The sequence below is a fragment of the Dendronephthya gigantea genome, unplaced genomic scaffold, assembly GCF_004324835.1.
Source record: "Dendronephthya gigantea isolate DGI-Jeju-01 unplaced genomic scaffold, DenGig_1.0 000001F, whole genome shotgun sequence".
Taxonomy (NCBI): Eukaryota; Metazoa; Cnidaria; class Anthozoa; order Malacalcyonacea; family Nephtheidae; genus Dendronephthya; species Dendronephthya gigantea.
Window position 1 is genome coordinate 1099326 of NW_021163011.1, and position 27021 is coordinate 1126346.

The 27021-nt window shown below is 37.2% G+C and overlaps 3 protein-coding genes across 3 annotated transcripts; all 3 read left to right on the forward strand.

The window, feature by feature from the left end:
- Positions 1 to 474: 474 nt before the first annotated feature.
- Positions 475 to 13226, forward strand: LOC114525661 (pre-rRNA-processing protein TSR1 homolog). The gene is made up of 25 exons (XM_028547066.1): positions 475 to 793; positions 907 to 977; positions 1539 to 1625; positions 3301 to 3410; positions 4546 to 4624; positions 4793 to 4909; positions 5101 to 5171; positions 5596 to 5635; positions 5778 to 5897; positions 6178 to 6279; positions 6797 to 6862; positions 7057 to 7204; positions 7345 to 7535; positions 8060 to 8110; positions 8274 to 8341; positions 8697 to 8789; positions 8975 to 9046; positions 9941 to 10013; positions 10348 to 10399; positions 10504 to 10562; positions 10722 to 10784; positions 11031 to 11114; positions 11520 to 11766; positions 12197 to 12271; positions 12363 to 13226. The coding sequence occupies exons 1-25, from the start codon at positions 676 to 678 to the stop codon at positions 12533 to 12535; spliced, it is 2430 nt and encodes an 809-aa protein (XP_028402867.1). The 5' UTR covers positions 475 to 675; the 3' UTR covers positions 12536 to 13226.
- Positions 13227 to 13926: 700 nt separating this feature from the next.
- On the forward strand, positions 13927 to 19716 carry LOC114525671 (LHFPL tetraspan subfamily member 3 protein-like). Its single transcript, XM_028547079.1, has 2 exons — positions 13927 to 14515; positions 18191 to 19716. Exons 1-2 carry the CDS (start codon positions 14053 to 14055, stop codon positions 18499 to 18501), a joined length of 774 nt encoding a protein of 257 aa, XP_028402880.1. The 5' UTR covers positions 13927 to 14052; the 3' UTR covers positions 18502 to 19716.
- A 1958-nt stretch (positions 19717 to 21674) lies between these two features.
- LOC114528324 lies at positions 21675 to 24524 on the forward strand. Its single transcript, XM_028549954.1, has 2 exons — positions 21675 to 21850; positions 23560 to 24524. Exons 1-2 carry the CDS (start codon positions 21689 to 21691, stop codon positions 24325 to 24327), a joined length of 930 nt encoding a protein of 309 aa, XP_028405755.1. The 5' UTR covers positions 21675 to 21688; the 3' UTR covers positions 24328 to 24524.
- The last annotated feature ends 2497 nt before the right edge of the window (positions 24525 to 27021 follow it).

Below are 27021 nucleotides of genomic sequence, written 5' to 3' on the forward strand. Positions count from 1 at the left end.
TTTACAGAGTTGAATATCTTTTTTCTTACTGAATATTTTCTGGACCGAAAGAAGAATCCTATTTTCTAGTTCTAAAGTTTGAAAGCTATTCAATGATCAGTTCTAAAGTTTTAAAACGAATGGTAGTTCAGAAGCACATAAACTGACACCGCGGCCTTGGTATAGACATAGCCGCAATTCTTAATACTTAGACTTCAAACTTGCACAAAAGATTTGAAGCTTGCACACGGTGAGAACGAATCGTCTGAATTAATAACCTCTTTAAGCCTCAAAATGGCCATTTCACAGCGGTCTGCGGTCAGATGTGTATGATGAGTTGTCAAAAGATTGCAGAATGCGTATTCAGAAGGAAAATTGAACTTTTTTAAGATATTTAAAATGTTTCTCCTTCTTCGCACAGTATTGGGGGCCCACCGGTTCCCACGGGCCTTTAATTTAATGTTTAAAAAAAAGTGCTAACCTTTCGAGTTAAAGCGCGCGGGTATTAGTGGGAAGGCAGAGAATGTCCCATCATGCATCAGGCAACATTTCATTGCTGGCACTGAACTATATTTTTTACTCTACTGTGTCCAACGAGGGCACTGTCGCAATAACAGGAAACGGAGTGATCAGAATTATGTGGTTAAAGAGCACGTGCAACCAAGAAGGTTCACCGGTTGGTTCACTATATCCAAGATGGCGAAAGAAAACAGTGATCAACATCAACACAAACCCGGACCTTTAAAACAGCAAAATAAAAGCCACAAACATGGTAGACACAAAACGAAAGGGATGCTTGACACTATATGTAAAGGTAACTATTCGATGATCAATGTATTTAATAAAGTTAACGACCGACCCGTATTAAATTTGTTTATATATAGTGCTGTGACTGCGACTCACCTTTGTGGCTTGTGCCGTTTATAGGACGGGTGAGTGCTAAATTAGCAGGAAAAAGAGGCAGCAAGGTTAAGGGGAAAATAGATCGACGAAATCAGGTGAATAATATAGGTTTACTGGGGAGAGGGCCCTAAGGGTGGGGGGTGGAATGGCAAAAGGAACGAATTGACCCAGTCCCAGGTTATTAGAGGGAGGCCCCCAAAACACTTCAGGAACAAAAAACATTTTTCTAGGGGATTTGAGCTCCAAATAAGAATTTTGCCCTTATCCCTAGCAATTTGACTTAAAGCATTCATTGTGGACACATGTCACATATTCTTATACTTTGGAATACTCTTGAATTTCTATTCAGTCAAGAGTATCAATTGACAGAAACATAAACAGTTTTGGCAAAATTTCATTGAAACAGATAATGTGTAAACATTAGATGCACCAACAATCAATTCAGTCTGTTCACAATATCAGCAAAAACTAAATGCTTTGTTGTTGTTTGTTATCCAGCACCATAGTTTATCGCAATATGTATACAAAAAATTGAAGTATATTCAAAGAAAATTTAAAAGATTTGTATTATTTATTGCAAATTAGTGAAGGCTTGGACTGTGATTCAGTATGCACAACATACCATACCCATGCTAATGGCATATATGTATTCTCAGGCAAAACAGCTTCGTGCCAATAAACGAGAAGAAATGTTAAAGGATAAAAGAAGGATTGGAAAGCTTGACAGCCCACCTCAGGCTGTGGTGTGTACTTTAATTGTGTAATAACTGGTATTTATTAACTTTAAGTTAGTTAGTTAATAAAAAAGCTTTTTTATATGCATATTTATTGCTAAATTGTTTCGAACCACACTACGGGGCACTCTTATATTCATATCAAATGGCTGATTTAATGTCCACATAAAAGAATGCCACAACTAAAGAAAAAATTAAATGGCACCAATCTTTAATAAAAACGGTATCCAAAAATTGCCATATATATACCAACATGTTACGCTAATTTAATCAAAAACTGATTTTATCAACATATTACAGTTGGTCAGGTCTCACACCAGTATATGGTAATGTTCAATCAGGCTATTAAATAAGTCTGAAAACCAATTAGCATCATGTTAAATATAGTCAGGTCTGTCAGGATGGTTTAAAATAGTTCTAAATACAGTATATTTGGTCTATGATTCAAACAAATTGAATATGTATGTATATCAATTGGAGCATATTGAGGAGGGTATATATAAAACAAACTGACATAATATAAAAGTTTTGAAAGTCAGTGTTGTTGGTCTATGGTATGTATATTTGACAGGGCTAATTAGTCTGTGGAAATTAATTGAATATATCAATTAAAGTATGGTTGGGAGGGTATAAAAACCCTGAAACAATAAAGATGCATTGAAGATAAGTTATACTATTGTATATTCTACCAGGCTAATCAGCCTGTGAATATCAATTCAATATATCATACAATCTGCCAATAACTGTATGTGGTATATATTCAACAGCTGATTAGTTATCAGTAATATGGTTGGGAAAGTATAATATTAACACACTGACACGAAACTTGACAAATGACAAAATAATTTCAGCAATTTGTCTCAGGCCTGAAAATTAGCACGCGTTACCCATTTACTACCTACAGTCCTACAGGAATAAAATTAAAATTTTTTTTGAAATATAAAGTCCTCTTTCCAAAAAAGAAATACGTTTGAGGCTTTTTATATGTAAGTGAAGAAAAAAATATTACCACAGAAGAAAGAAATCGTATCTACTGAAGTCTAAGTGTCAAAATGGAGGAGTATATTCCCCCGACATATCAGAATCAAATTTATTTTTCACGTATACAAAAACAAGAAGATAACATTGAACAACATAATTATAGTTACAGAAATGAAAACCACATCTTTAAATTACTATATTAAACAAACGTGTACAGTGATCAATGTAGCAAAATGCTTACGAGTTGACCAATAAGTTGACATAAGGCTAGAAGAGCTTTATCGGTCCAAGGTTCATTGCCTTATGGAAAATGACAGCAAATTGGTGCAATGAGCTACTGCAAACATTCTGAATTCAAGTGAATTTATTTGAATTAATTCAAATAAATTTGAAATTATTTATAAAATTAACGGTTACATTTTTCCACGTTTAACTTTAAGTCGATCATCCGTTCAGTTGAACCAGAAAACATTCTTTATAGCGCACAACGTATAATTTCAAACATTTCAAACTTTATTTTGAACCAAATGTATTCACTGTATTTAGGAAATATATTTGTCAATTATATTTGTCAAATTTCCCGCCACATTTGAGATATTCGAAGCCAATAGTAATAGTCCTATAGTTACATAGTTTTTGTCTTATTTTTTCATTCATTTTTTTGTACACACTTCAATCTTGCTTCCATTTTGAAATATTCCAGTGTGTAGTTCCTCTGTCATCATCCTGTGATTCAAATGAACTATTCGACAATTTATCTAAAAGTAACGAGGAAAATGTTGTGACAATAACTGAGAAGTGTAAATTGTTAAGGTAATGCATTTCTTAAACTATTTTATATAATTGTACTTCACACCTTGACTTATCTTTTGTCATAATTAACCGAGGTTAAGAATAAAATTTAATAGCAAACAACTTACCTTACTAATGGAAAGTTTCAAGGTTTTAAGTTGTATGCAATTCTAATGTACTGCCTTCAATTTTGTTACCCGTGTTTGCAATAGGTTATCTTCTTTCTTTCCTTTCAGTATTTCTTCTTTTTTTCGCCCACTTTTTCGAACACTCTGTCGTGCATTTGTGTGTCTACTTTTTAATCATTGTTTGTGTGTTCAATTTGCATTATTTTGTAATTTGGCATTGGTATTCATATTTTTGTATTGGTACTGGTATTTTTTTGAATTTTCTATCGGCATGGTATCAACTGGTATCGCGTTTGCTAGTATTGGTATTAGTAATTGTATGGTATGGTATTGCTAGTAATGGTATTGCTATTGCTTTTGCTAGCATTGCTATTGCTATTGCTTTTGCAATTATATTGGTAGTGCTATTGCTAGTATTGATATTGGTGTTCCTATTGCTAGTATTGGTATTGCTGGTATTAGTATTGCTATTGCTTTTGCTAGAATTGGTATTGGTGTTGCTTTTGCTACTATTATATTGCCATTGCTAGAATTATATGAACATTAGTGTTATATAGAGTTTTACGCCACCGAGAAAAATAGTATTTAAACACGTAAAAATACGATATTTTTACATGTAAAATTACAAATAATTTTCGCAAGCCAATCAAAAACCGCGTAGGAAATATGTTTGACCAATCAAAAAATCTGTTGTTAAACGTTTTAGTTTTTGAATTTGTTGTTAGGTCTATAATTTGTTCACATAATAAACAGAATATTACATGGTTGCTTGGAAATATGGACTGATTTATTTCTCGTGTTGAAGAGAATAGTGAGCAATATTCTCTTCCACACGAGAAAAAAATTCCATATTTCCGCGCAACCGTATAATATTTTCTATGTATTTTGCTAGTATTGATATTGCTATAGCTAGTATTGCTTTTGTTACTGCTTTGCTAGTAATTAGCATTGGTATCGGTAATGGTATTGGCATTTGTATTTGATAGCGCTGACAACAAACTAATTAGTTGTTGTGTATAACTACATAGCTGTCCCCACATGAAGCAGTGGTTCTCGTTCTACATGCCTAAGTTTGGCGATCTCTATGAGATTCTTGATGCAGCCAAGGTAAGTCAACATATACCGCTATGGTTGTAATACTACATGTTATAGTTTATTTTTGCCATAACATTCACGTCCTCGCCAGAAACATGCAGATTCAGTTTAATATAGAACATATAGACTCTATATAAGCTGTAGTAATCTCGGTATTTTTTATATTATTGTTGTGTATAGGCAGCTGATGTTGTCATATTTCTGATGGAAGCAAACACTACCCCTGGTCCATTCGGAGATAAATGTCTGTCGTGTGTCGTTGCTCAGGGAATACCATCATGCTTCCACATTGTTCAGGTATTCACATGGTGAAGCGCATTTTACATTTGACGATATGATATCGTCGTTTTTCATACATGAAATTCATCTTGTACATGCTTATACTGTACATACAGTCCATGCTATTTCGAGCTATATAGAAATGTTATGAATGGAGAAATATGTCATTGCAATTTATTATGGTTTCATCATCTTCACTTTGACTTCAGGGAATTGATAGTATCCCAAAAAAGAAGCAAACGAATATAAAGAAGAATTTTAATAAGCTTGTTGAACAAAGGTTAGTTGTATTTATATTCTTTTCTGGGGGCCAACTGGAAATTGCCGCATGTATCTTTCTTTAACTACAGTAAATGAGAATTAGTATTGTAGCAGTGGACCCTATGCATGTAGACTGGAAAGGAAACTCCGTCGCCATCTTTGAAGGTAGTTTGAAGCCGAATTCAAATTGGCTTCTAGCTAGGATGGTGGTGACCGCCCGTTATTGTTCCAGTCTTTATAGAGTCCACTGTATTGCAGTTGTCACTAATTTCATACTAATGGCGATTTTGGATTACTGAGCTGGCGAGGTTCACTGATTCCATCCGCGGCTGTTTAGGTCTGGTTAGAACTCCATTGTGATGCAATTACATGCCCGTCTTGGGTTACCATTTTGTAGTGGGGCTGCTCCTTTTTCAAATCCTAAATGCAACTCATAATTTCAGATTCCCAAAGGAGAAGATCCATTCCGTTGACACGCCCGAGGTAATATGTGCACCCCACTGTTTTAAATTCGTTATTTTTTATACCTATAAATTACAAAGATATATTTATGCAGACAGACATGCAGTAACTACTTATAGGATACGCGAATAGAGTATATGAAACACTGCATTGTCGTTTACAGGAAGGAAATCAGTTGTTGAGGCTTATCGCCCATCATCACCACAAAACAGTTGTTTACAAAGGGACTCGCGCACATATTTCGGCGCATAACGTGCAATATCAGACTTCAGAAAATAACCAGGTATATATGTCATGATATATATAATTTAGGAATTTTAGGTTTATCGGAATTATACTAAATTTGAAATATGGTCTCATATAACGGTAGCACTGCTAGCAACTACATTCGCAAATGTTTCACAAATTAGTTAGAAACTCAAAAGCTCATAATGAAATTCTCCGACGGTTTTGTGAAAAAAGCTTTATATATATGGTACTATCACCATGTTAAAATTTAGGAGACGAGTATTTCTCAATTGCTCTTTATGGTGTGATCAATAATTTGTTCTCGTGTTTGACAGGACCATGGTACTTTAAAAGTGTCGGGTTATGTGAAAGGTCGTTCTCTGTCAGCAAACCAACTTGTTCATATTCCTGGTTTCGGAAATTTCCAAATGACACAGGTAGCTGTGCAGCATTGATTACGTTTATAATCTAGTTCTTGCGTTCTGCGTACTTTGCATGCACCTCCTCTTCTTCCGCGTAAATGTTCTGTAAAGGCGGTGTTATACACTACACAACTTCCCTTCCAACTTGCAATGCAATTCTACTCCTGAGGCATCGAAAGTTGTCAAATACGAACATTTCTTACGATCTGATCTGCTCACGCGTTTTCTTAGCATTTCGAACACTCTTTAGAAATTAACATTCTTCAAAATTATAATTGCATTGCAAGTTGCACGGAAAATTGCATAGAGCATTACCGCCTTAAGTAATTTTTTAGTTTCAACATGCATGTCATTGCGGGCATTAACCATATGCGAAAGTCATTCAGAATCAACGCCTTCAAGTATCTGCGTCATGCATGCATGTAATATTCTTCATGCTCGTTGACCCACAGAACAGGACGTCACATTGGGGCATATACGCAATTGATTTGAATGTCAATAATATTAACTTATGCTTCTGAAACCTGTACAGATAGATTCATGCCCTGATCCTAGCCCAGGGAAGAAATTCAGGAGGAAACAACAGAGCATGAATGTTGTGAGTAGACAGCTTTCTTTTACGCGAGTAACTTGCTCCACTTGCCCATGGGTAAAGAAAATATGCGAAAAATATACGAGCTCTGATGATTTACTTTGATTGGAGGAATATGAGAGAGGCCTATACATGTAGTACACTTGTCAAATTTATATGAAATTTATATGAAATACCTAAATGAAATAACAAATGTATAGGATGATGACGTGACCGCAATGGAGGAAGAAATTAGAATTCTTCAGAAATCAGACCCGGCGTTTCAGGAAACATTAGTGTGCGAAGTTGTCCCTGATCCAATGGAAGGAGAGCAAACATGGCCGACCGATGACGAACTGAAAAACGCTGGTAATTAAACACGCGTGCTTCTTTTTATTTACTATATTTTAAACTCCTAAAAACAACTCTTCTAAAAACAAGACGTACAGCGTAGTGCCTGTCAGTAATATGCAAAACAAGTTCTTGCAAAACAATGCACATACCTTTAGAACTAACAAGGAACGCTCGAATTGTGAAGAAAGTCCCTAAAGGTACGTCTGCGTACCAATCTTCATGGATATTGGATGATCATGAGGATCACAGTGATGGTGATGTCAGCTCAGATGAGGAAAGTGCGGGTGAAATGATGGAAGATGATACGATGGCAGAGATGCCAGACGACGATAGCAACGATAACAACGTAAGCGTATATATATATACTTTATGCACTATACCGGCCCTTATATTCGTAACACAAATTTTGTATTTGTACTTTGTTTACAAGGGGTATATGAGAAACTCGTTTGTTTCTTACCTTTGCGAGTAAATAGTCTGTCAGTTGTGCAGTAAAGAATCTTATGTTGTCGATACACCATCTCTAATATTCATATTTTTTTCCGATATTTTGGACAGTGAATATTTCTGATGTAAAATTCATATATATGACAATGCTGAGTCAACATTTTCAAATCTTGTACAATGCATGCACACTTTGCAAAAAAGGAGGAATTTCTTTTTATCGTCCAAATTTGTAATACTTCATGTAAAAGGGTAAATAATCCATTGGTCTTTTTACCGGAGTGGTCAATATGCATTGTGATTGGGTTACCAAAAATGTAAAAAAATGCTGATTGGTGTAAAACGAAATTCCACCTTGTTTTCGGTGCAGTACGTGGTCACATTTTACTATCAGTCAATGCTTATTGCTAACATTCACCCGTTTAGGATGGCAAGCACCACGAGGGTGAGGACATTGAATTGGACGAATACGAAACGGTACCTCTTTCTTTTTGTCTCCTGTATATTTTTACCTAGTATGCTCTTTTTTCAGTTCAAAAATGAACTAATCTGCCCATCTCTCTTATTCGCCTGACTTTATATAATAAATGTAAAGAGTATGCAGGTTTATGCATGTTGAGTTAAAATCGATTTTATATAGATCAGTGTTGCTACGGATACACAAGACTCCAGATATGATGAAAAGTATCCTGACGATGATCATACTGAGTAAGACATAAAAGAAATAGTAATGTAGCTACCTGCTGGACATATTTCTCGATCAGGGCCGAAACTAGAATGATAAATGTAAGGGCGGGGATGTTTATTCATATATTCAGTTCTGCCCAACAGATTTCTTTTGTAAGTACGATAGAAATCCGTCGGGCAGAAAAGAATATATGAATAAACACGTCCCCTCTCCTAATTATTGTTCTAGTTTCGGCCTGTTCCCGATGTTTTACGTTTGCCACAAATTGTGGAGATATATCACTTCAAATGAATTTTGTTTGCTATACCACGTGATAGATAGCTGCTTCCGAATAATTGTCTGAATGCTTGAATATATTAAAAATTGTTTTTCTAGGCTGGAGAAAGAGCGAGCTGAACGAGAAAACGAAATGTTTCCAGATGAAATAGATACTCCGTTCGATGTGCCTGCTCGAATGCGATTCCAGAAGTATGAATCTTACTCTATTTCTTTGATGTTGTGCAGTATGCAAAAAAAATCCTCATGGAGGTTGTTTACTGTACGATTGACGCTCACCCTGAGTTAAATATTGAAAAACATATCGTGTCATATCTATTTTCTTGTAAGTTAATCACTACTTAAAATTGCCTTGTTTGTACCCAATAATGCATTAGGTACAGAGGACTAAAGAGTTTCAGAACCTCGCCTTGGGATCCGAAGGAAAATTTACCATCCGATTATGCCAGGTGAGGCACTGAAATAGATATTGTAGTAGGTGCAGATATATAACGAAAAGCGGCTTGCTATATATGGCATTCCAGAACGAAAATTAATATACTCAGATAAGGCTCAACGAGGCTAGGCGAGGCTTAGTGAATACTGTGACCATAGTAACCTAACTAGTTATGCCCGCTGCGGATCGGTAGCGATGGAGACGGCAGCAGGGCGAAGCGAACGAGCACGGCGAAGCGAACGAGGTTGGCGATGCAAAGGTGCTAAGCACCATTAAATTGTCTTTACTGTAATTTTCAATCATGCGTTCGTCCATCAGATATGGAACCTAAACGGTACCCTCTCCATGATCCCGTGATCACACTGTCACACGGAATCACAGAAGTGAAAGCCGTGGAAGGAAAACATGAACACACACGATGCACACATAGTAATAATTAGATACATACCACAGGAGTCTTGCAAACCAACTGAACCTAGAGAAGCTAAACTAAAAAACAATAAAGGGAAACCATCCCCAAACGGGTGGAATGTCAGGGGAGGAAGGCGGGGCGAACGAAGCGATAATAAGCAAATGAACAACAAGGCAAGCCATATAAATACTAAGGCCCGGGGAAAATACCCCCGTGCCAAACACCCGGTTAGGTACCCAAGCGAGGGCCAACTCTTCGATATTAACTTCTTTTATTATACTAATAAATACATTTCACAATTAACAATTTTTTGACTATAGCTCAGAAACTACTGCAGATAGACGTATTCAGTGTCCGTAATATTAGCTACGTTGGATTTTGATTCTTTTCGAGAAAATTTTTCTACCGGATTTTAGTTTCCATAATGCACAGGACATCTTATGTCGCCCTTCCCTATGTTTCCACGACCCGCTAACTTTGTAAAATTCTCATTAGGGTATTTCAGTTCGAAAACTTTGATCGAACTAAACGGCGCATCCTAAAAAAAGTCGACGACGAAGGCGCTTTGGTATGTATTAATTGCAACGTTGTTGCTCCATACTACTCTATCCTGCCTGATTTTTCCGCATACAACTCTACAATACACCGAATTGGTTTTTGGATTTCCGTCTTCTTCTCGATTGCATGGACTAACATTGACCGTATCATAAATTTCTACTCGAAATTAGTACGAATATGAGGCCACTTGCAAGAGTTCAGTTGTATTATAGTGCTATACATATATGGTCCCTTTACTTTAGTACATACTGTTCTAACTGCCTAATAGCATTAAACACAGAAATGACAGTGCAGCGTTTTTATATACAACTGGTGGTCTAATATTTATTATATTTTTTATGTAGCCAGGCTGGTACGTAACAGTTCATATAAAGGATGTACCAAAACACGTTGCAGGTAAGTGTTGATTATAAAGATGTAGGTGTTACACAGTCCAGCAGATCTCTCATGCATTTGTAACTCGATAATTTTTAACTAAATTATAATTTGGCTCATTTTAGATAATTTTTCTGGATCAAGACCATTGGTTTTGTTCGGAGTTTTACCTCATGAACAAAAGGTAACTTACTATAATTACATTTCTGTGTGTTTTCACCCACTGAATCATCAATCTATACGCAACCAAATCCACAGTATTCACATTATACTCATATAACATGAGTGTAGTAAGAAAACCGCTCAGAATGAAGAATACATTCTCAAGTTTTGATTGTTTTAGATGTCCGTTCTACATTTTGTAATCAAGCGTCACCCGAGATACACTGAAACCATCAAGGCTAAGGTATGAATCCATGGCAGTATCTTGCATGGTTGTAGTCTTGCATGTTACGCTTCTTTCCTGCATGAGTTGCGGAAATTATTCGTTGCCCTCCTCCCTCTTGATTGCTAGATCATCATTTTAAGAGAGTGCCTGCAAGCGAGGCCAAAGAGGTGGTAAATTTTGTCAGTATACTGTTATAGCGTATATGTGGTGTCTTATTAATCTTTTATCTGTAACGACTTTCGTATTTATGCTATATTACTACAGGAACAGCTTATTTTCCAATGTGGATTCAAGAGATTTTCCGCTTCGCCCACATTTTCCCAGCACAATGCTGGAAATAAATTCAAAGTGAGTATATTCATTTCCACGGGAATTATAAAGGCCTACGTATATAGTTCAAACCATATTATTTCCACATTTAAGATCTTTTACAAAATTGACTTTCTGCAAGGTCTGCTTTTCACAATATTCTTGATCTGGTATCTATAAAAGACATGAGATGAAATTATTGGTCGAAAATCGTTGCAAATTGTAGGATATGCAGCACATAAATTTCTCCTTTCAATTTCAAAACTAAAAAACACTGATTTGTAATTGCTAAAAATTGTTTTCGTGGCTGCTTCCTGAATTCTCGAGCAAATGTTTCTCCGGGTTAATTATAAATATTGCCTAAAACCCAAGTTACATCTCGATCAATCCACACAATTCAAGCCGATCAAACCTTCAGTCTATCTTCAATTGAATTTTGTTTAGATGGAACGTTTTCTTCCCAAAGAAGGGGTTGTTGTTGCCACGGTGTATGCATCAATAACATTTCCCCCCTGTCCAACGTTGGTATTTAAAGTCGAGCAAAAGTCTGGCATTCCTAAACTGGTCGCAACTGGATCGCTATATCAAGTTAACCCAGACAGAATCATTGCTAAAAAGATCGTTTTGAGTGGTTTTCCATTCAAAATAAACAAGAAGTCCGCTGTCGTTCGACATATGTTCTTTAATAGAGGTATGGGTTTTTCGTGCATGGTGTGATGCGCATGACGTTGTATTTTACATGTTTTGAGATATCTTTGGTATTGAATGGTATTTTGTTTTAATGATTTCAAAGCCAACAACTTTTAGGGTTGTTTATCTTGCCAAGTAAGGATGCCGGAACGATGCGAAGGCAGGGGAGATTTCGTGAAAGGGCCCTTCTGTAGCAGCGCTTAATAGAGAATGTCTGCAAAACATCGTCTATTTAAATTTCTACTTAAGATATATGATGTATAATCCTTTAACTTTCCCCCCTCGCCTTGCTCCCCCTCCCCCTTTCCATCCACAGAAACATCTTAATCCTCTGCATTCGCCCTCCTGATCGAATAATTGATCTGCTCACCACTGAATGTTATACAAGATTTTATGTTCTAACAAGCGGTATTCTTCCCGTACACTAATAGACGATATTTCGTGGTTTAAACCTGTCGAGCTGTGGACAAAATACGGAAGGAGGGGCCATATTAAAGAGCCTTTAGGTGAGGTTCATTTCTGCACAACGAATATTTTTTGACCAAGGTTTCTTGTCATTAAACCACTTATTTAAATGATGTCCTTTAAAATTTACAGGCACGCATGGTCACATGAAATGTGTCTTTGATGGTACTATCAAAGCTCAAGATACCGTATGTATGAATTTATATAAACGTATTTTCCCTAAGTGGACATTCAATGATCAGGTGGAACATGCACGATGCCATGAAGTTGAAGAGGAAGATAGAATGACTGTTGATGAAAGCTAAAGAGAAAAGTGTATTTTTGTGGCTCTAAAATCGCATGACTTGGCAATCAACCAGAGAAGATTGTTAGCCTACCAGCTGGGTTTAACCAAAGAGTCGTGTAGCGTATAATCGAGGCTTGTTTGCCTTTGTTTTAATGGACCGCCTGCATGCGGATAATGTTGTTTCACTTGTTGTGAGACTGCCTTTGCAGGGGTGCCCCCCAAAAGCGAACAGGCATAAATAACTATGAATGGATTCAGAAATCCGAACCCCATGAAAAATTTTACGTTCAACTGTTTTTTCGTGGACCTGTACTATTTTTTCGGGGGACACCTAGCTATATATCGTAAATATTCGTTTTAATTGTTCAGGGTGCTGGGGCCAATTGTATAAAAGACTATTGAAGTTAACTTTTAACTGAAATTAAGGACAGAATTGGCCAATCAGAGTCGTGTATTTCGGAGTTAACCAGGGTTTAACTATGCAAAATGTAGTTAAAGAGTTTTATACAACCGGCCGCAGGGAAACGGGAGGTGGGAAAAGCATGCAGGAGTTAGGAGTTCTGGAAATATTCCGCGAAATAGATGACAACTCCTCTTCTCAGGAAAAGATAAAATTCATGTTTTGACTAGGAATATAATCCGAAACAATGGTGCGGTGTGAAGGTGCATGCATCTGTTCGTCAATATACGGAAAACACGGAATCGAAATAAATTTTTCTCATGCAGTCTAAAATTCTCGTGCACGTCGAATAAAATGAAATCCTATTATAAATATCCCGGCCCGGGGCCATGCCATTCAATGGCACGTCCCCGGGTCGGGATGTTTATAATAGGATTTCATTTTATTCGACGTGCACGAGAACCGCCATTCGTTCGGAGCCCGTATAGGCAAAACTGTGAATGGAAAATTAAAAATATCTTTCAAGTTTGTAGAGAGTAATCTACATTCATAACTAATTCACTATTGCTAATCGACCTTTCTTCGATTATAGCCATGCACGGCTGCAATTTGCTAAAGAATTTGTCATCGCGGCTGTTTCGAATCAGTGGGAGCGTGATCATCGGATTTTCACGTGACACCTGTGGCGTTTGTCACTAATCATTTTGCAATTTAAAGAAAATTTTGAGGAAAATGCTAACCAAACATAATATTTAGTTCCGGCGATTATCGTCGCTCCAAAATATTTTCCACCTCCCCAGTTGCTGAAGCCAAATTGCTAAATATATACAAAGAGGGTTCACGCTTAATTGGTGGGAAAAAACTAGGGGCTTATACAAATCTCCATAGAATCTCCAACAAAGGAACTGTTTGACGTCCCTAGCGACGGCTGTCACGATAAAAAAGATTAATTTGTTTTCAAAAATTTGCATGTGATCTCCATAGGAGCTGTTATCGAATGCTTAGTCAGTGTGGGACTTTCACGATGGCGTGAACAGTGTTCGTAGTTTGTTAGCACTTGTTAAAAAGCTGGAAAAAATTTGCAACTCGTATATATATATATATAGTGTACAGAGGTGTTCTTCGACGAATCGAACATGTCGGGCATGAGAGCACGGAGCAATATTCTACTCGGCTTCGACGGGGTAACTCGTGACAATTCCGTGCCCGTTTCAGATTCGATTAGCAAGAAGCCGTGGCATAAATCTCGTTTGCTCAGCGTACTGTGCATCGCCTGGCTCATTCTGACGCTATGCCTTGCTATAATGATGGTCGTGTCCTTGGTACAACCGCAGTGGATCGGTCGAAGTCGCGGCGGTGCGAAGGCAAGTTTTGGTTTGTATAGAACTTGTTCGTGGACGCGTACCGGAAACTGCGAAGGAAGTTTTTCGGGCTTCGATGATATTCCTTCGTCGGCTTGGAGAGCAGCGTCGCTTCTGGTTCTGCTCGCCGTCATCGCTTGTTTCATTGCCGTCGTCGTGTGGACTGTATTCTGGTTACGGTTTATGGAACGTGCTTACTTTGGGTTTCGCCTTTGCAGTGCACTTCTACTAGTCGCAGGTAAGACCCGAAGCTATGATTACGAATTGAAACTTCCAAGCTGTGCAACTCGTATTTGTCCAAGTAACATTTAGTGAACGCATGAACATAATACCATCACACAAACCATAATCATTTTTCTAGCATGCATTACATTTGAACGTTGCTATATTTGCGTTTGCACAACTCTTATTGTTTATTTAAAGGAAGATAATGTGTGACCGAGCGTAGCCAATGAATTTCTATTCAGAGTAGTTTTCCTTCACGGTATTTTGTGGTTGAAACGCCAGTTCATGCTATCAGCTATAGCTATCCAGTGGCACAATGAAATAGTTTTTATTCTTTTAAAGAAATTACTTTCAAGACCATGCAAGGCTAGCCTAAGCACTAATATTTACACAAGCTTATAGCGAAAACATACGTCGCTATACGTCGCTCTTCCTTTTCAGCACGATTCATATACTCTAGTTTTCATTCAATTCATACCCATTTTTGAGAGTTACATATAGAGTTATATATAGTTGTGTTCACAAACTCGTCTGTATTTATGCATTTGTCTTTCATACTCGACCGTTGTCTGAATTAAAATGTCTACTTATTAATTTGTGCCACCGGTCATTGTCTATGTTTAGCGAGCAGTCCGACACGATCTTCATCTCCTAGCTGAATATCTTTATCGTCATGACATATTTCCCCCCCAAGTGTTGCAAAGATTGTGTTACGACACATTGCAACAATATAGAAATGTTCGTCTACTACAATATAGTATAATAGTATTGCGTATTTTCCTCTTCAATTGCATCCAACACTGCGTATATATACTTTCTCATAACGTAAGCATAGAGACGATGACCCCGATAGCGAAGAACTATATTTGTTTAAATCTTATTCAGTGCCATCGTGGACTTTAAAACAGCCTCAAAACCGTCACACTCGACTCGACTAAAACTGGGTATCAGATTAAATTGATAAATATACAGCCAGGAATCGAATGTGTTATATATATAACGTGCATAATGCCCGAAATTTTAATATTCATCGAATAACAGTGTAATCCGGGTTTATGTGCTATACTTAATTTTACCATCACCTAAATTGGAAAAGATCATTAATCACTGTTTCGTTGCGAAGTGCATGTAAAACAAAAATATTCAAATAAGTTGTTTTCCCATGACCATGGCATGGCCATTCGTGAGCATAGCATTGTCATGCATGGACGTCAGATATAATTTTATCGTACGCTAAATAATGCATGACTGTTTACATTAAGCTACTCCACGACCACGGAAATTGCAATTCTTCATTGTCATCATCATATTTAAGGCTTTTTAACGGGCATATAATGGCATTTTTTCATCAGAACGGGTCAATTGTGTTTTATACACAGTGCCGGAAGATTTTAATGTCCATGCATGCAAGACCTGAATAAATATACCAAATTTATCAAATTTAAAAGTATATTTGCTAATAATCGTTGCCTGACACCGGCAAACGAAGATGTGACCGTGTGAACGCAACCCAAAAACTTAGTTCTATAGTAAATCTGTGCAAACTTAATCGAATATAACTATAAATAGGCCTACAACATCCTGATTGCATGATTGCTATAACGCTACTCGCTATATCTATATATACGAGCTAATAGATAGCATACAGGTAGCAATTAGCGAAATTGTGTGTAGCAGGGAGCATGTCAAAAACACGTCAAAAACACATCTCGACGTTTCTACCAAAGGTTAAAGATCTTCGTCAATGAGTATTCGTTACTTATACTAACCCTCCTGACGAACGCCCTTAGAATAAGTGCAGAGCGTCGAGAAATGTTTTTTGTCTATTTCATTTTTAGACACTTGTTATACCTCATTCGGCGTTATACTGGAACGTACACAACTTTGATATATAACTGAGTTGATTCGGCCCTCTTATAAGCTTGGATTATCATCTGAAAGATATCTACTAGGCTAATAATCTAGCTTATTGTAAAAGATTCTTAGTCTTAGAACCTATACCATACATTGCTCTATATATATATTAGCTATAAATTCCCTCTGTTGTTTTAGATTTCAGCCATGCACTCTTGCTGTTTTTCTTGATGTGAAATAATGGCACAGTATTTTTTCGCATTGTAACAATTGTTTGGGGGTCTTCTTGTAGAGTTCGAATATATACTGCATGTATCTTAATATTTCTGTTTTCTTTCGTTGTGTTATTAATTGGTTTCGAATTCCTATGTAAGCAATAGTTAAAATTTTGAAAATTTCATTTTGAAAATTACCACTCCGAAAGTGGTTATTTTTGCGTATAGTAATAGAACTTGCGCTCATATTTTAAGCAATCAGAACTCAGAAGTGTTGTCGAAATTGGTTGTGATGTCCAAATCTATTCTGCAGTATTTAACGATTATATCTTTGTTATTTTTTATGAAGGCTAGTCGAAATTTTGTGACCGATATTTAGTTATGAGAAATGTAGCTCTGATATAAATTTGAATGCGAAATAAAGACTATTTCAAGAGGTATTATAAGTTGTTTCAACCCGTAAATGGATTTTTATGTCAGCTTCTTAAGTGCGCAAACTCAATATCAGAATTTTTTCCGCAAAAAGCGAGTTTCAAAAAATCCATCTCTGTATAGGTTTCTTGTCCCAAAAATAAAGCATAAAATGAAAATCGAACGTTTCTTACAGATTGACGAAAACAGATAAAAAATTAGCCTGAAACGTACCGGGTGTGGCCGTAGTGTCACTACTAAGTGTGACTATCCTAACTGGGCGTTGCAACCTCCAAGTTCTACCGACGAACACTTTGCGTCTAAAGAAAGCATTTTAAAGCAATGAGAACTGACTGTTTTTACGAAATGTAATGCGATAGGAATTTGTGGCTGAAATGCTTCAAATGTCATGAGTTTAGAAGTGTACATACTTATTGATTAGGAATTACATGCAAAACTTTGAGAATCTGTTTTTATCACTTTAACGATTCATCAACAAGCGAGTGAGATGACTTGCCAAATCATTGCATGCAAGCAGCTAAGCATGTTGAGAAAACCTTTTATATTAAGGCTCTCATTCGTTCATCGCAAAATCTGGCTCGCTGCGGGTAATTTCGGCCAAACACAATGCTTGACAGTGTGTTTTACTAAGATGCAAACAAGCTTGCGAGCTTGGGAGTAGATTTTGCGATGAGTGAAGAAGGGACCTTGGGGACCTTAAGATAACACCAAATATGCGTAATAAACTAAATAATAGCTACTGTCTTTATTTACTTGCTACCGCAGTTTCACAACAGGCTGGGAATAAAAATTATGGACTCCTTTTGGTAAACAAGGTTAGAGTTGTATGTTAAACTAATGAAAACTGCATGCATGGGTTCCTAATATACAGGCTGATTTCATGTCACATCCGCGTCGTAGATTTGGTGTATCTTAAGGTCCTTATTACTGACCGACGGCGCGTTTACCCTACCACCTTGCGGCGTCTTCTCCACAATTCTTGCGCGCTCGCTCGGCTTAGCCTCTGATCTATGTAAAAGCCTGCAGTATTCCTATATATATTTTATTTAAGGCGCCTGGGAACGAGCCTGTTTCCCCCCCTCCCACCCGCACACCACGCCCCTGGGTTTGGGCAAGCCCCTAGGCCCAGTTTCCTTACAAACACCATCCATATAAACGTCTTTAATTAAATTTGCATCATGTTTCAGGAATATTCTTCCTTCTCGCGTGCTTCATTTATCCCCGTGGATTCGACGCGAAAGAGTTCCGCGATATTTGCAGTGAAAATGGATCTGAGGCGGACTCGTACAAACTTGGTCAATGCAAAATAATGTGGGTGTACTGGTTGGCCATCATTTGCACAATCGATGCCTTCATTCTGTCTTGTTTTGCGTGGTTGATGGTCGTGAAGGACGATAAAATATTGCAGCCGAAGAGGAAACCAGGCGCGTACCAAAATGGAGGGCAGCTTCTTGAACTAAAAACTAACACTCTTGGAAAAAGCACTTCGTCTATTTGATCATCATTGGATATCTTTAAAGTATAAAAATTCCTAGTTTAATAATATACATATAAATATTCCCAGTACATGTAATATATATACTTCGTTAAAGTGCCCTAATTTTAGGGTGAACAATCAGTTTCCACATATCATCTCAAATTGTATAAGAGCCATTAGACATACTCGTTTTGATTGGTGGGACTCACGCCTTACTGGTGTGATGATACGCGTGCACACGTATATAAGCCCAGAACGAAGTAGAAGATTGATAGAATCGAAAATTTAGTGTATATTTATGTGTACATGATGATTTAGCTATACGAAAATCGAGAAGGTAAAAAAATTTCGGTTTGTGATATCAAACATTCTGTTCGTTGTTAACGCTTGTTTCTCTGCAGTGTCCGATTATCAATTAGCTATTTCAGTGATAATTCTGAATAGCTACTAACACCAACACAAAACACACCCTCAAATAAATGGCAGACTTAATCCCATAGGTTAGAACATCAGGCGCGAGTTACGCCGGCAATTCATATCCTAGCTGCGCGATTTTGCTACTTTTTAAATCTATCTTTATAGAAAGCACAGCAATTTCCGCATAGCTATATAGAGGGGAACAATAATCAATATATGGTCAAATCAAGACATTATAAACCATTTGTAAAGTGTATCATTGGGAACCGATATGGCTTAATACGTTTCATAGTTGCATTTAAGATCCTGCTTTTTTCAGCATATTTTACTGTACATGCATGTTGATCCCATGCAGCTCATCTTTCATCAAGGATTACCCCAAGGCATTCAAAAGAACTTACCGCGGGAATAGGTTTTCCCTTAAGCAAATATCTGTGTATCATCGGCAGTTATCATAAAGAAAGAGATTGTCTTACAAAGGCTATCGGGCAAATTATTTATATAAAGTAAGAGCATCCGGCAGTGGCCCAAGGGTAGACCATAGTTCCGCTATAGGTCCGGTTATAGGCCTTTGCCCCCTATTCATCAGGTATGACTCAAACCAGTCCAATTCAACGTTTGTAAGACTAAAATGTGTTTTCATTTTATGTAATAATATTTTTTGATCCATACAGCATCAAATGCTTTACGAATTGTTAAGAGGACAACTCCTGTCAATTTACCATTATCCGTGTTTTAGTTCATTCATTACGAAATGTATCAGAGCTGTTAAAGTAGAACTTTATTACTCTTTAATAAAGTTAGCTTAATTGTTACTTTTTCATGCAGTAATCTTTAATAAGTAATACGTAATCTTTTCATGCAGTAATCTAGAACTTTAACACTATGTAACAAAGTTAGTTTTATTATTTTTTCATACAGACAGACAAGTTGATGTTGCTTATTTTTATGCCAGAAAAAACACACCAAATCATCAACAGAATCCAACCCTATGCATCTATTCAATCGTTAATTTCATAAGTATCATTTAGTATGATTTTAAACTTTTCCGTGCGTATACGTACGTGCAAAAAACAGCAGAAATATATATACAAACATTTTAGCATGTTTACAAATTTGTTGAAAATCTTTAAAAATCGTCAATTTTGGCCAAAATGTTATTGACAAATGTTGTGATACTCTTGGTAGTTACTGAATGATATAATAGATTTTGACTGCGCTGGTATACCTATATCTCTTAAAATTTTCTTTCAGAAATGAATTTATTTGCTTCTGAAAATGAAAAATACGCGTCGCCTTAGCGAATCGTGTCCAGTGTGTGTGGGCCTGTACACCTCACAAGAAACAAAACTATCTGACGACTATCTTCGTTGTAATAAATCGGATATACCGCGTATACCCTAAATGCTGCGCTTGGAAAAGGCAGATAAATGAGCAATAGAGACTTGTTTTTTCTATCTTAAAATACAGCAAATGGGTTACGCGGAACGCCAGAAATCGCATCTATACTGTAAAAGAGGTGTATCGCCATCTTATCGACCCTCGCTCTGGCCCCCCGGAATGCACATTGGGATAGAAACATGCAGTTAGAACCGAGGCTTCGTTATTTTCGTTAAGCCGAAAGCAGTCTGAGATAGTTTACAAAGAAGAAATCCCGAAGAGAGATATCTATAGTGTACAGTTGCAGTGGCACCCTTTGTTCCACTGTAGCTTGGTATTCGAATTTATCCAGAGGGCAATATGTTGTTGTTCCTGGTGATCGACAATGATTTAACGTACATTAATTGTTCCAGCTAATCTGAGAATCACCCTCTTCCATTTATAAGTAAAAAAGTGTCGATGATTCAACTAAGCAAGGCTAGTTGAAAAAACAATTTCAAATAGTCAAGACATCTTGAGAGTCAAATAAGACATGCATGTATACAGACAAAAACTTCAAAGGAAAATCAGTGCTTATTTTCACGTTACTGAAATAAGGTATACTCGACCATGGTTGAATATTCTGGAATATGGTATACTCGACCATCGTCGAATATACCGGAATACAGTATAGAAATATGGTATATATACTATGTATATATAGTATTCTATTTCCAATGCTCTCACTTGCACTCCTTTTGTTTTGAGTATGGGAGCATTGATCGAGCGCTCAGGTGCATATGTGGTACGAGTGCATCCGATATTCTGGGATCACCACGAATTTTCAGTGATACGCCGCCGCTATCTTCCTGGGCGCTCGATCGAATTTGAAGTGGGAGATGCAGTGAGATCCACCTTATTTATAGCCACCACTCCCCCTTGGGGCTTATGCGGTTCATTTAAATGCATTATGCATGATAATCTGTGTTATTTCTTCTTCGTGCTTTGTTTCGAGCATTGTGAATAGTCGCATCAGTCTGGATCCGCTTCTGTCTGAAGATAGCTATCTTGTCTATTCTGACCAAATGACCAAAACTCATTCAGTTTGTTATTTACGGTTACTGATTTAATGCTTATTTTCACGTTTGGTACCGTTTTATTTCGTCAATGATCGCCAGTTATCAAGCTGAACGTTTGTACCTATAAACTCAAAAGTTCAATAAAGTCCATTATATATATATATTTACAATAATTTTGGTTTAAGTCGTCTTTCGGGCATAATTTGAAACTGTCTTTTGAGTCTGGTCACTCTGGTGAGTTGTTGAGCCTTACGTAAAACAGGAAATAAAAATTATACATTACGACTAAAATAAATTATTAATTCGGAAAACAATTGCCAAGCACGTTTAATACGCCATTACATGCACGCAAGATGGCGAGCGAACATGATGGGCACTGTCATGACGATTGCAGCGAGCATGAGCAAGAAGACGATGGATGGATCGAAATGGAGCGCGTTTACAATGAAAAATCGACCGAAGAGCAAAGCTTAATTGAATGGTTCACAAAGAATGTTCAAGTGTATTTAAAGTCGGTGAGTATATATCAAATTATATTACAAATCACCAGTACGTCTTGTAAAAATTTGTAAAGTAAAACCTCGACATATTGAATTTCTCGAGTATGGTCAAACATTTCGTCAAGCAAGCAGTTGGCCATCTCGGCATGGACATTTTAAATGCAATGTACGCCAAATTTAAAGTAATTTGCTTTAACACTATTAAATTCTTAGACAGTCGCATAGTGAGATTGATATGATATAACGTATTTTGTTACAATGTTACATTCACCATAACATACACATTGGGACAGTGAAACCCAAATTGATTGTTCCATAATGCAGGTTGTATACGAAACGTAATAATAACTGAATATAACCAAAAAATTGAATCGTAAAGAATCGCTCTGGAATGATATAAGTGCATAATTTGAATATTCTGTCACGCAAACCCTGGCTGTATGCATGCATAAATTGAAAATATGATGCATAAATTTGAAAATATGCATATGAATATAATATTTCATGAAACGTGTATATAGAAGTGGAAAAGATATTAATCCTACGTTTTTACACATTACTTTATGCATACTTTCTGCCACATTTTATTGTGGTGAAACATTGTGGAGGAGTATTCCGTACGACGCGACGATCTACGACGCGGTCAGCTGGACGTTGCTAATCGAGTATTTTGCTTAGAATAAGCTATGGGGAATTAATTATGCTGCTAGGACTTTGAAATAATCATACAAATGCTACAATTGTGCTAAGAACCTCCGATGGTTAGCTGATATTGCAGTTTCATAAAAGATGCAAAACAGCTATCACGTTGCCGCTGCTTCATGTCATCGAGAGGCCGTGAAAATGGCTTCTTTAAAGAATGATGACGCTGTCGTGGGACTACAAATTATGTATACCTATTGGCTATTGTTTCGCGAAGGAGTACTTTGTTTTGCAAGCGCTTCGTGGAGCTGGCCGCGTCGTGAATCGTAAACTCGCTCTCATCATAGCTGACGACCTCACGTGAGAAACCTGCCTCTCGAGGCGAATTCCTCACGAAAACTATCCACACACGAGAGTAACTTGCTGACCCAACAGCCTCGCGAGGTCTTTAACTCAGCAAAAAGCTCTCGTGTTCGGTTATTATGAAGGAAATAAACAGTGATGTTCACGACAAACTCAGTTCTCGATTATTTACGTAAAGAGTGGTACTATTTCAGTCCAATCTGGACGTACATATAATTATAGTCTACTAATGTATTTTATGGTTGACTCGTCCACTGATATTTTCCCTTGATCTGAAAAATCATCTGAAGTGTCAAATTAGCTTCACGCATCATTTAGGGGCCCATAGTTAGGACGAAGTAAAGTATAGACCTTAATAAAAAGTGTGGGCTGTGCGCTTGTGACGTCACGAAAACGGTTTACGGACGAAGCATATTCCTGATTGGCCAACTGGGTGCATTGCAATCTTGTTCCCCGAGCCTGCGATTCCTCTGGCGATAATCGAAATCAGAAATGATTCTGATTGGTCGTTCACGCCGTTTCAATTTTGAAATACAAAAAAACCGTTACAAACCGCGGAAGCCAGGATTTCTGCTCGGGGAATGAGACTGGGTGCATTGGCCAGTAAGAAGCCTGCGTTGTCTGTCTATGTCATAATGCAGACTTTTCAAAAGTGTCTAATGTATCACTAAGTGATACCAACTAAATGCAATTGAACATTGGTTGTGTATGTTTTTTAGGAAAGGAGAACGACTGGTGGGAAATATGCAGTATTGAGCTTTGGATGTGGAAGCGGGGCAAAAGACCGAGCAGTACTTGCAGCAGTCTCTTCAAAGGTTTCTGAAGAAGAAAAAATCCTTTACCACGCAGTTGATCCGGAAGCCAGTCAAATAGAGAGGTTCAAGGAATCTGTTCACGCTTGCAACGGAAGCCTCGAGAAAGTCAGTTTCGATTTCTATGTGCAAACATACGAGAACTACATGGAAACTGTGTTTAAGAACGAGAACTCCTCTTCTAAGGCGAATCTGATTCTGTTCATTGATAGCTTGTGCCATTTCTCTTCCACCAATGAGGACGTTCTAGTACATTGCTACAACAACGTTTTAGCAAAGAACGGTGCCATACTAGTGACACTATGGAACAATCAAGATTTCTGGTTCAAAATACGAGAAACCTTCGGAAAGGACAGAGAAAGCAAACGTGAAGAAAAAGAAGGCAACGATTACCTGACCATTCAAGAAGTAGAAGAAGTTGTGAAAAAACGTGGTTGGGACTTTCAGCGGTTCTCACCCGAGTATAGCCTCGACATCACCGAATGTTTTGATCCAGCTTCTCAAACGGGTAAATATTTGTTCGACTGCCTAGCGTGCTTCTCGAATGTCGCCGATGAAGTCAAATCTGATCCTAAAAAGCTTTTTAAGTTCCTCAAAGATTCCGAGTCGATAATTGGAGATAAGCATTTTCTCAAAGGAGAACATGGTATTCTTGTGATATATAAACAAGAATAAACTGGTCGTTTTATGTGGGCATGCACCACTGTTGACAAAAAAATGTAACATATATCATACAGATTTATAACCATGTAAAACTAATTTTCCACTATGTAGCTCCAAACGGTTCAAGGTCCGTGTCGTAAAGTCCGGTGCTATTTTTGTAATTCGAACTATATAATTTTATAGCTTTCATTGAATAAAATAACGAAGAAACTGGACGGTAACTTTTATGTTTTTTGCATAAAATTTCTCTTTCCTACTTTAAATGCTCCATCACGAACCGTAAGACAAAAATTAAGTAACATAAATTAGAATGAACGCTCAGCAAGGGATCTTGCGGTCTCGTGTTGACTGCAATGGTTTCCCAAGCATTAAATTGATGGTTGGAATCCAAGCATGCCGTTTTTCATTATGACCTTCGAGAAAAGGATAAGTTTAATTAAATAACCATGATTTTTCACCACAATGTCTCGTGGTCTAGTGGGAAAGATAGTGTCTCCCAAGTTTCAAGTCGATAGTTCCAGTGCAGAAAATGTTTTTCTTCATGACCTTTAAGAAAAAAATAAGCAAAATAAATAGGAATCATCTTTAAGCACAAGATCTCGTGGCTTAGTTCTGAAGACTGGGCTTCTAAGCGGGAGGTCGACGGGTCAAATCCAGGCAAAATATTTTTCATCATGATCCTTAAGAAAAGAATTAAGTAGAATGAACAAGAATCACCGTTAAGCACAATTAAGATATCGCGATATAGTGGTGAAGACAAGGGTCTCCTAAGATGTAAGTCCATGGTTCAAATCAGCGCGAAAGTATTTTCATCAAGAACTTCGAAAAAAGGTTAAAGTAGAATAAACAAGAATTGCCGTTCAGCACAAGATCTCGTGGTCTAGCGGTGAAGACTGCGATCTCTAAACTGGCAAGCGAAGCTTCGAATCTAACCATCAATTTTTTTCATTATGACCTTCGAGTTAGTCGAGTTAGTCCAGTTAGCCCTGTGCTAAAATCACGGACTATCAATGAAAGATCGAAGGATCAAAGACATGCATGTAGAAACCGTTCCTAATCGCGACTAAGAAAAAAGGTTTGTATTGCGTTGAACTTTGCCAAGTGGTAAGTCAATGGTTCGAATCCAAGAATAACTGTTTTTTATTATGACCTTCGAGAAAAGGGTGAAGTAAATTTAATAATATACTAACTACAGTGCAACACGCAATTTGATTGGTCAATTTGATTGGTCAATGAGGAATTTAAAAGCACTCGCGGTTTTTCGTGAGATTCTCAAAAAATCGTTGCTTCAATGTGTCGATTTTATAAAACATTTACCAAATGCTTTTTTCGTCAGGATAGCGTCATCCATGCACTCGGGATGTTGCTTGACATCCCTCGTGCATGGACCACGCAATCCGGGCTGCACGAAAAGCCATTTGGTAATCCTTTCATAAAGAATTAACACTGCACTCCCGCCGCTGTTTCCCGCAAATTCACCACTATTTCGTTTTGAAAGTAATTTGTACTCAGTTCGTGGAGTTTTGTAAATATGGATCGTGACAAATTATCTCGCTTTGCCGGATTTCTACAGCAGATATCAGATGTCGTCCAAAGTTTTGCTACTGAAGAGCGTTTGAGAAAATACAAAATAAAACAGACTTCCGAGGATAAACATCTTGTGTTCTTGATAATATCAAGAACACAAGACGTCTATCTTCGGAATCTGTTTTATTTTCCAAATGGAATTATTTAATATATAATAGTCAATATTTCGGTAAACTTCATCAAAAGACATGTATCAGAAATCTAGTTTTAGCCAAATCGTATATACCTGTTTTGAAGTTTTCTTTAGCTGTAGAATTTGATTTCTTGTCTCATTTTCCTTCTTCAACATTCACGCACAAGCTTTCATATAATACGAGAGGCCAGATTAAACATTGCGAAAGACTGGAAACTATGAACAGGGATATCGTAATTTTTTAGGAAACCTCGAGATTTTCGGGAACTTACCCGGGATTTTTAAAGAATTAGAGTTGGCACAGCGCTGTGGGTTTTTGTCTTCTCTCGCATCACGGTTTTACGGCGATGTTTCGAGTCCTGGGACGAATATTTTTCGTTATTACCTTGAAAAAAGATTTAGTCAACATTTTTAGATTAGTTAATAAATGTATCCAGGGCTGTTGTCCACAATTTTTTGAAAAATATTTTACCTTTAACAGCTCGGTACACAGTAGAGTGACTAGGCAGAGTCATAAACTGCACTTGCCTCGGGTACGGACTGAACAGGCAAAGAAATCCTTTTATCACAATGGTTGTGTTGTATATAATAATAAGTGTAAATAGTTTTACTCTCTAGTATATATATTGTACATTGTCTTAATACCTAATTGTTATATTGCATGTAAGGATTGTATTCCCATATAGCTTGTAAAGATTGTATTTTTTTATTCTTTTAAATAGCAGGGCTCCAGTTGATAGCAGTAGTTTCTACCACTGATTGGACTACCCTGTTTAAATAAAGGTGTCAATCAATCAAAAAAAAAATATATTAGCCATTATCCCAAGACCAATTAGTCTAGTGGTGACGGTCGAGAATAGTCTCGCAACTTTTAAGTCGGTGGTTCGAATCCTGGGAAGAATGTTTTTTCATTATGACGTGTAAAGTTTGGTAGCCTTAAAACATGGTCTCGTAAAATGTTTTCATCATGACGCAATAAAAAAGAA

What these genes read in the sequence shown, in the direction of transcription:
- LOC114525671 (XM_028547079.1), top strand. Translation starts at nt 14,053, where the DNA reads ATGTCGGGCATGAGAGCACGGAGCAATATTCTACTCGGCTTCGACGGG. An exon ending in TGCACTTCTACTAGTCGCAG is followed by an intron (nt 14,516 to 18,190) that starts GTAAGACCCGAA and finishes ATCATGTTTCAG; the next exon opens with GAATATTCTTCCTTCTCGCG.
- LOC114528324 (XM_028549954.1), top strand. Translation starts at nt 21,689, where the DNA reads ATGGCGAGCGAACATGATGGGCACTGTCATGACGATTGCAGCGAGCAT. An exon ending in TTCAAGTGTATTTAAAGTCG is followed by an intron (nt 21,851 to 23,559) that starts GTGAGTATATAT and finishes TATGTTTTTTAG; the next exon opens with GAAAGGAGAACGACTGGTGG.
- LOC114525661 (XM_028547066.1), top strand. Translation starts at nt 676, where the DNA reads ATGGCGAAAGAAAACAGTGATCAACATCAACACAAACCCGGACCTTTA. An exon ending in TGACGAACTGAAAAACGCTG is followed by an intron (nt 7,205 to 7,344) that starts GTAATTAAACAC and finishes ACATACCTTTAG; the next exon opens with AACTAACAAGGAACGCTCGA. An exon ending in ATGCTGGAAATAAATTCAAA is followed by an intron (nt 11,115 to 11,519) that starts GTGAGTATATTC and finishes AATTTTGTTTAG; the next exon opens with ATGGAACGTTTTCTTCCCAA.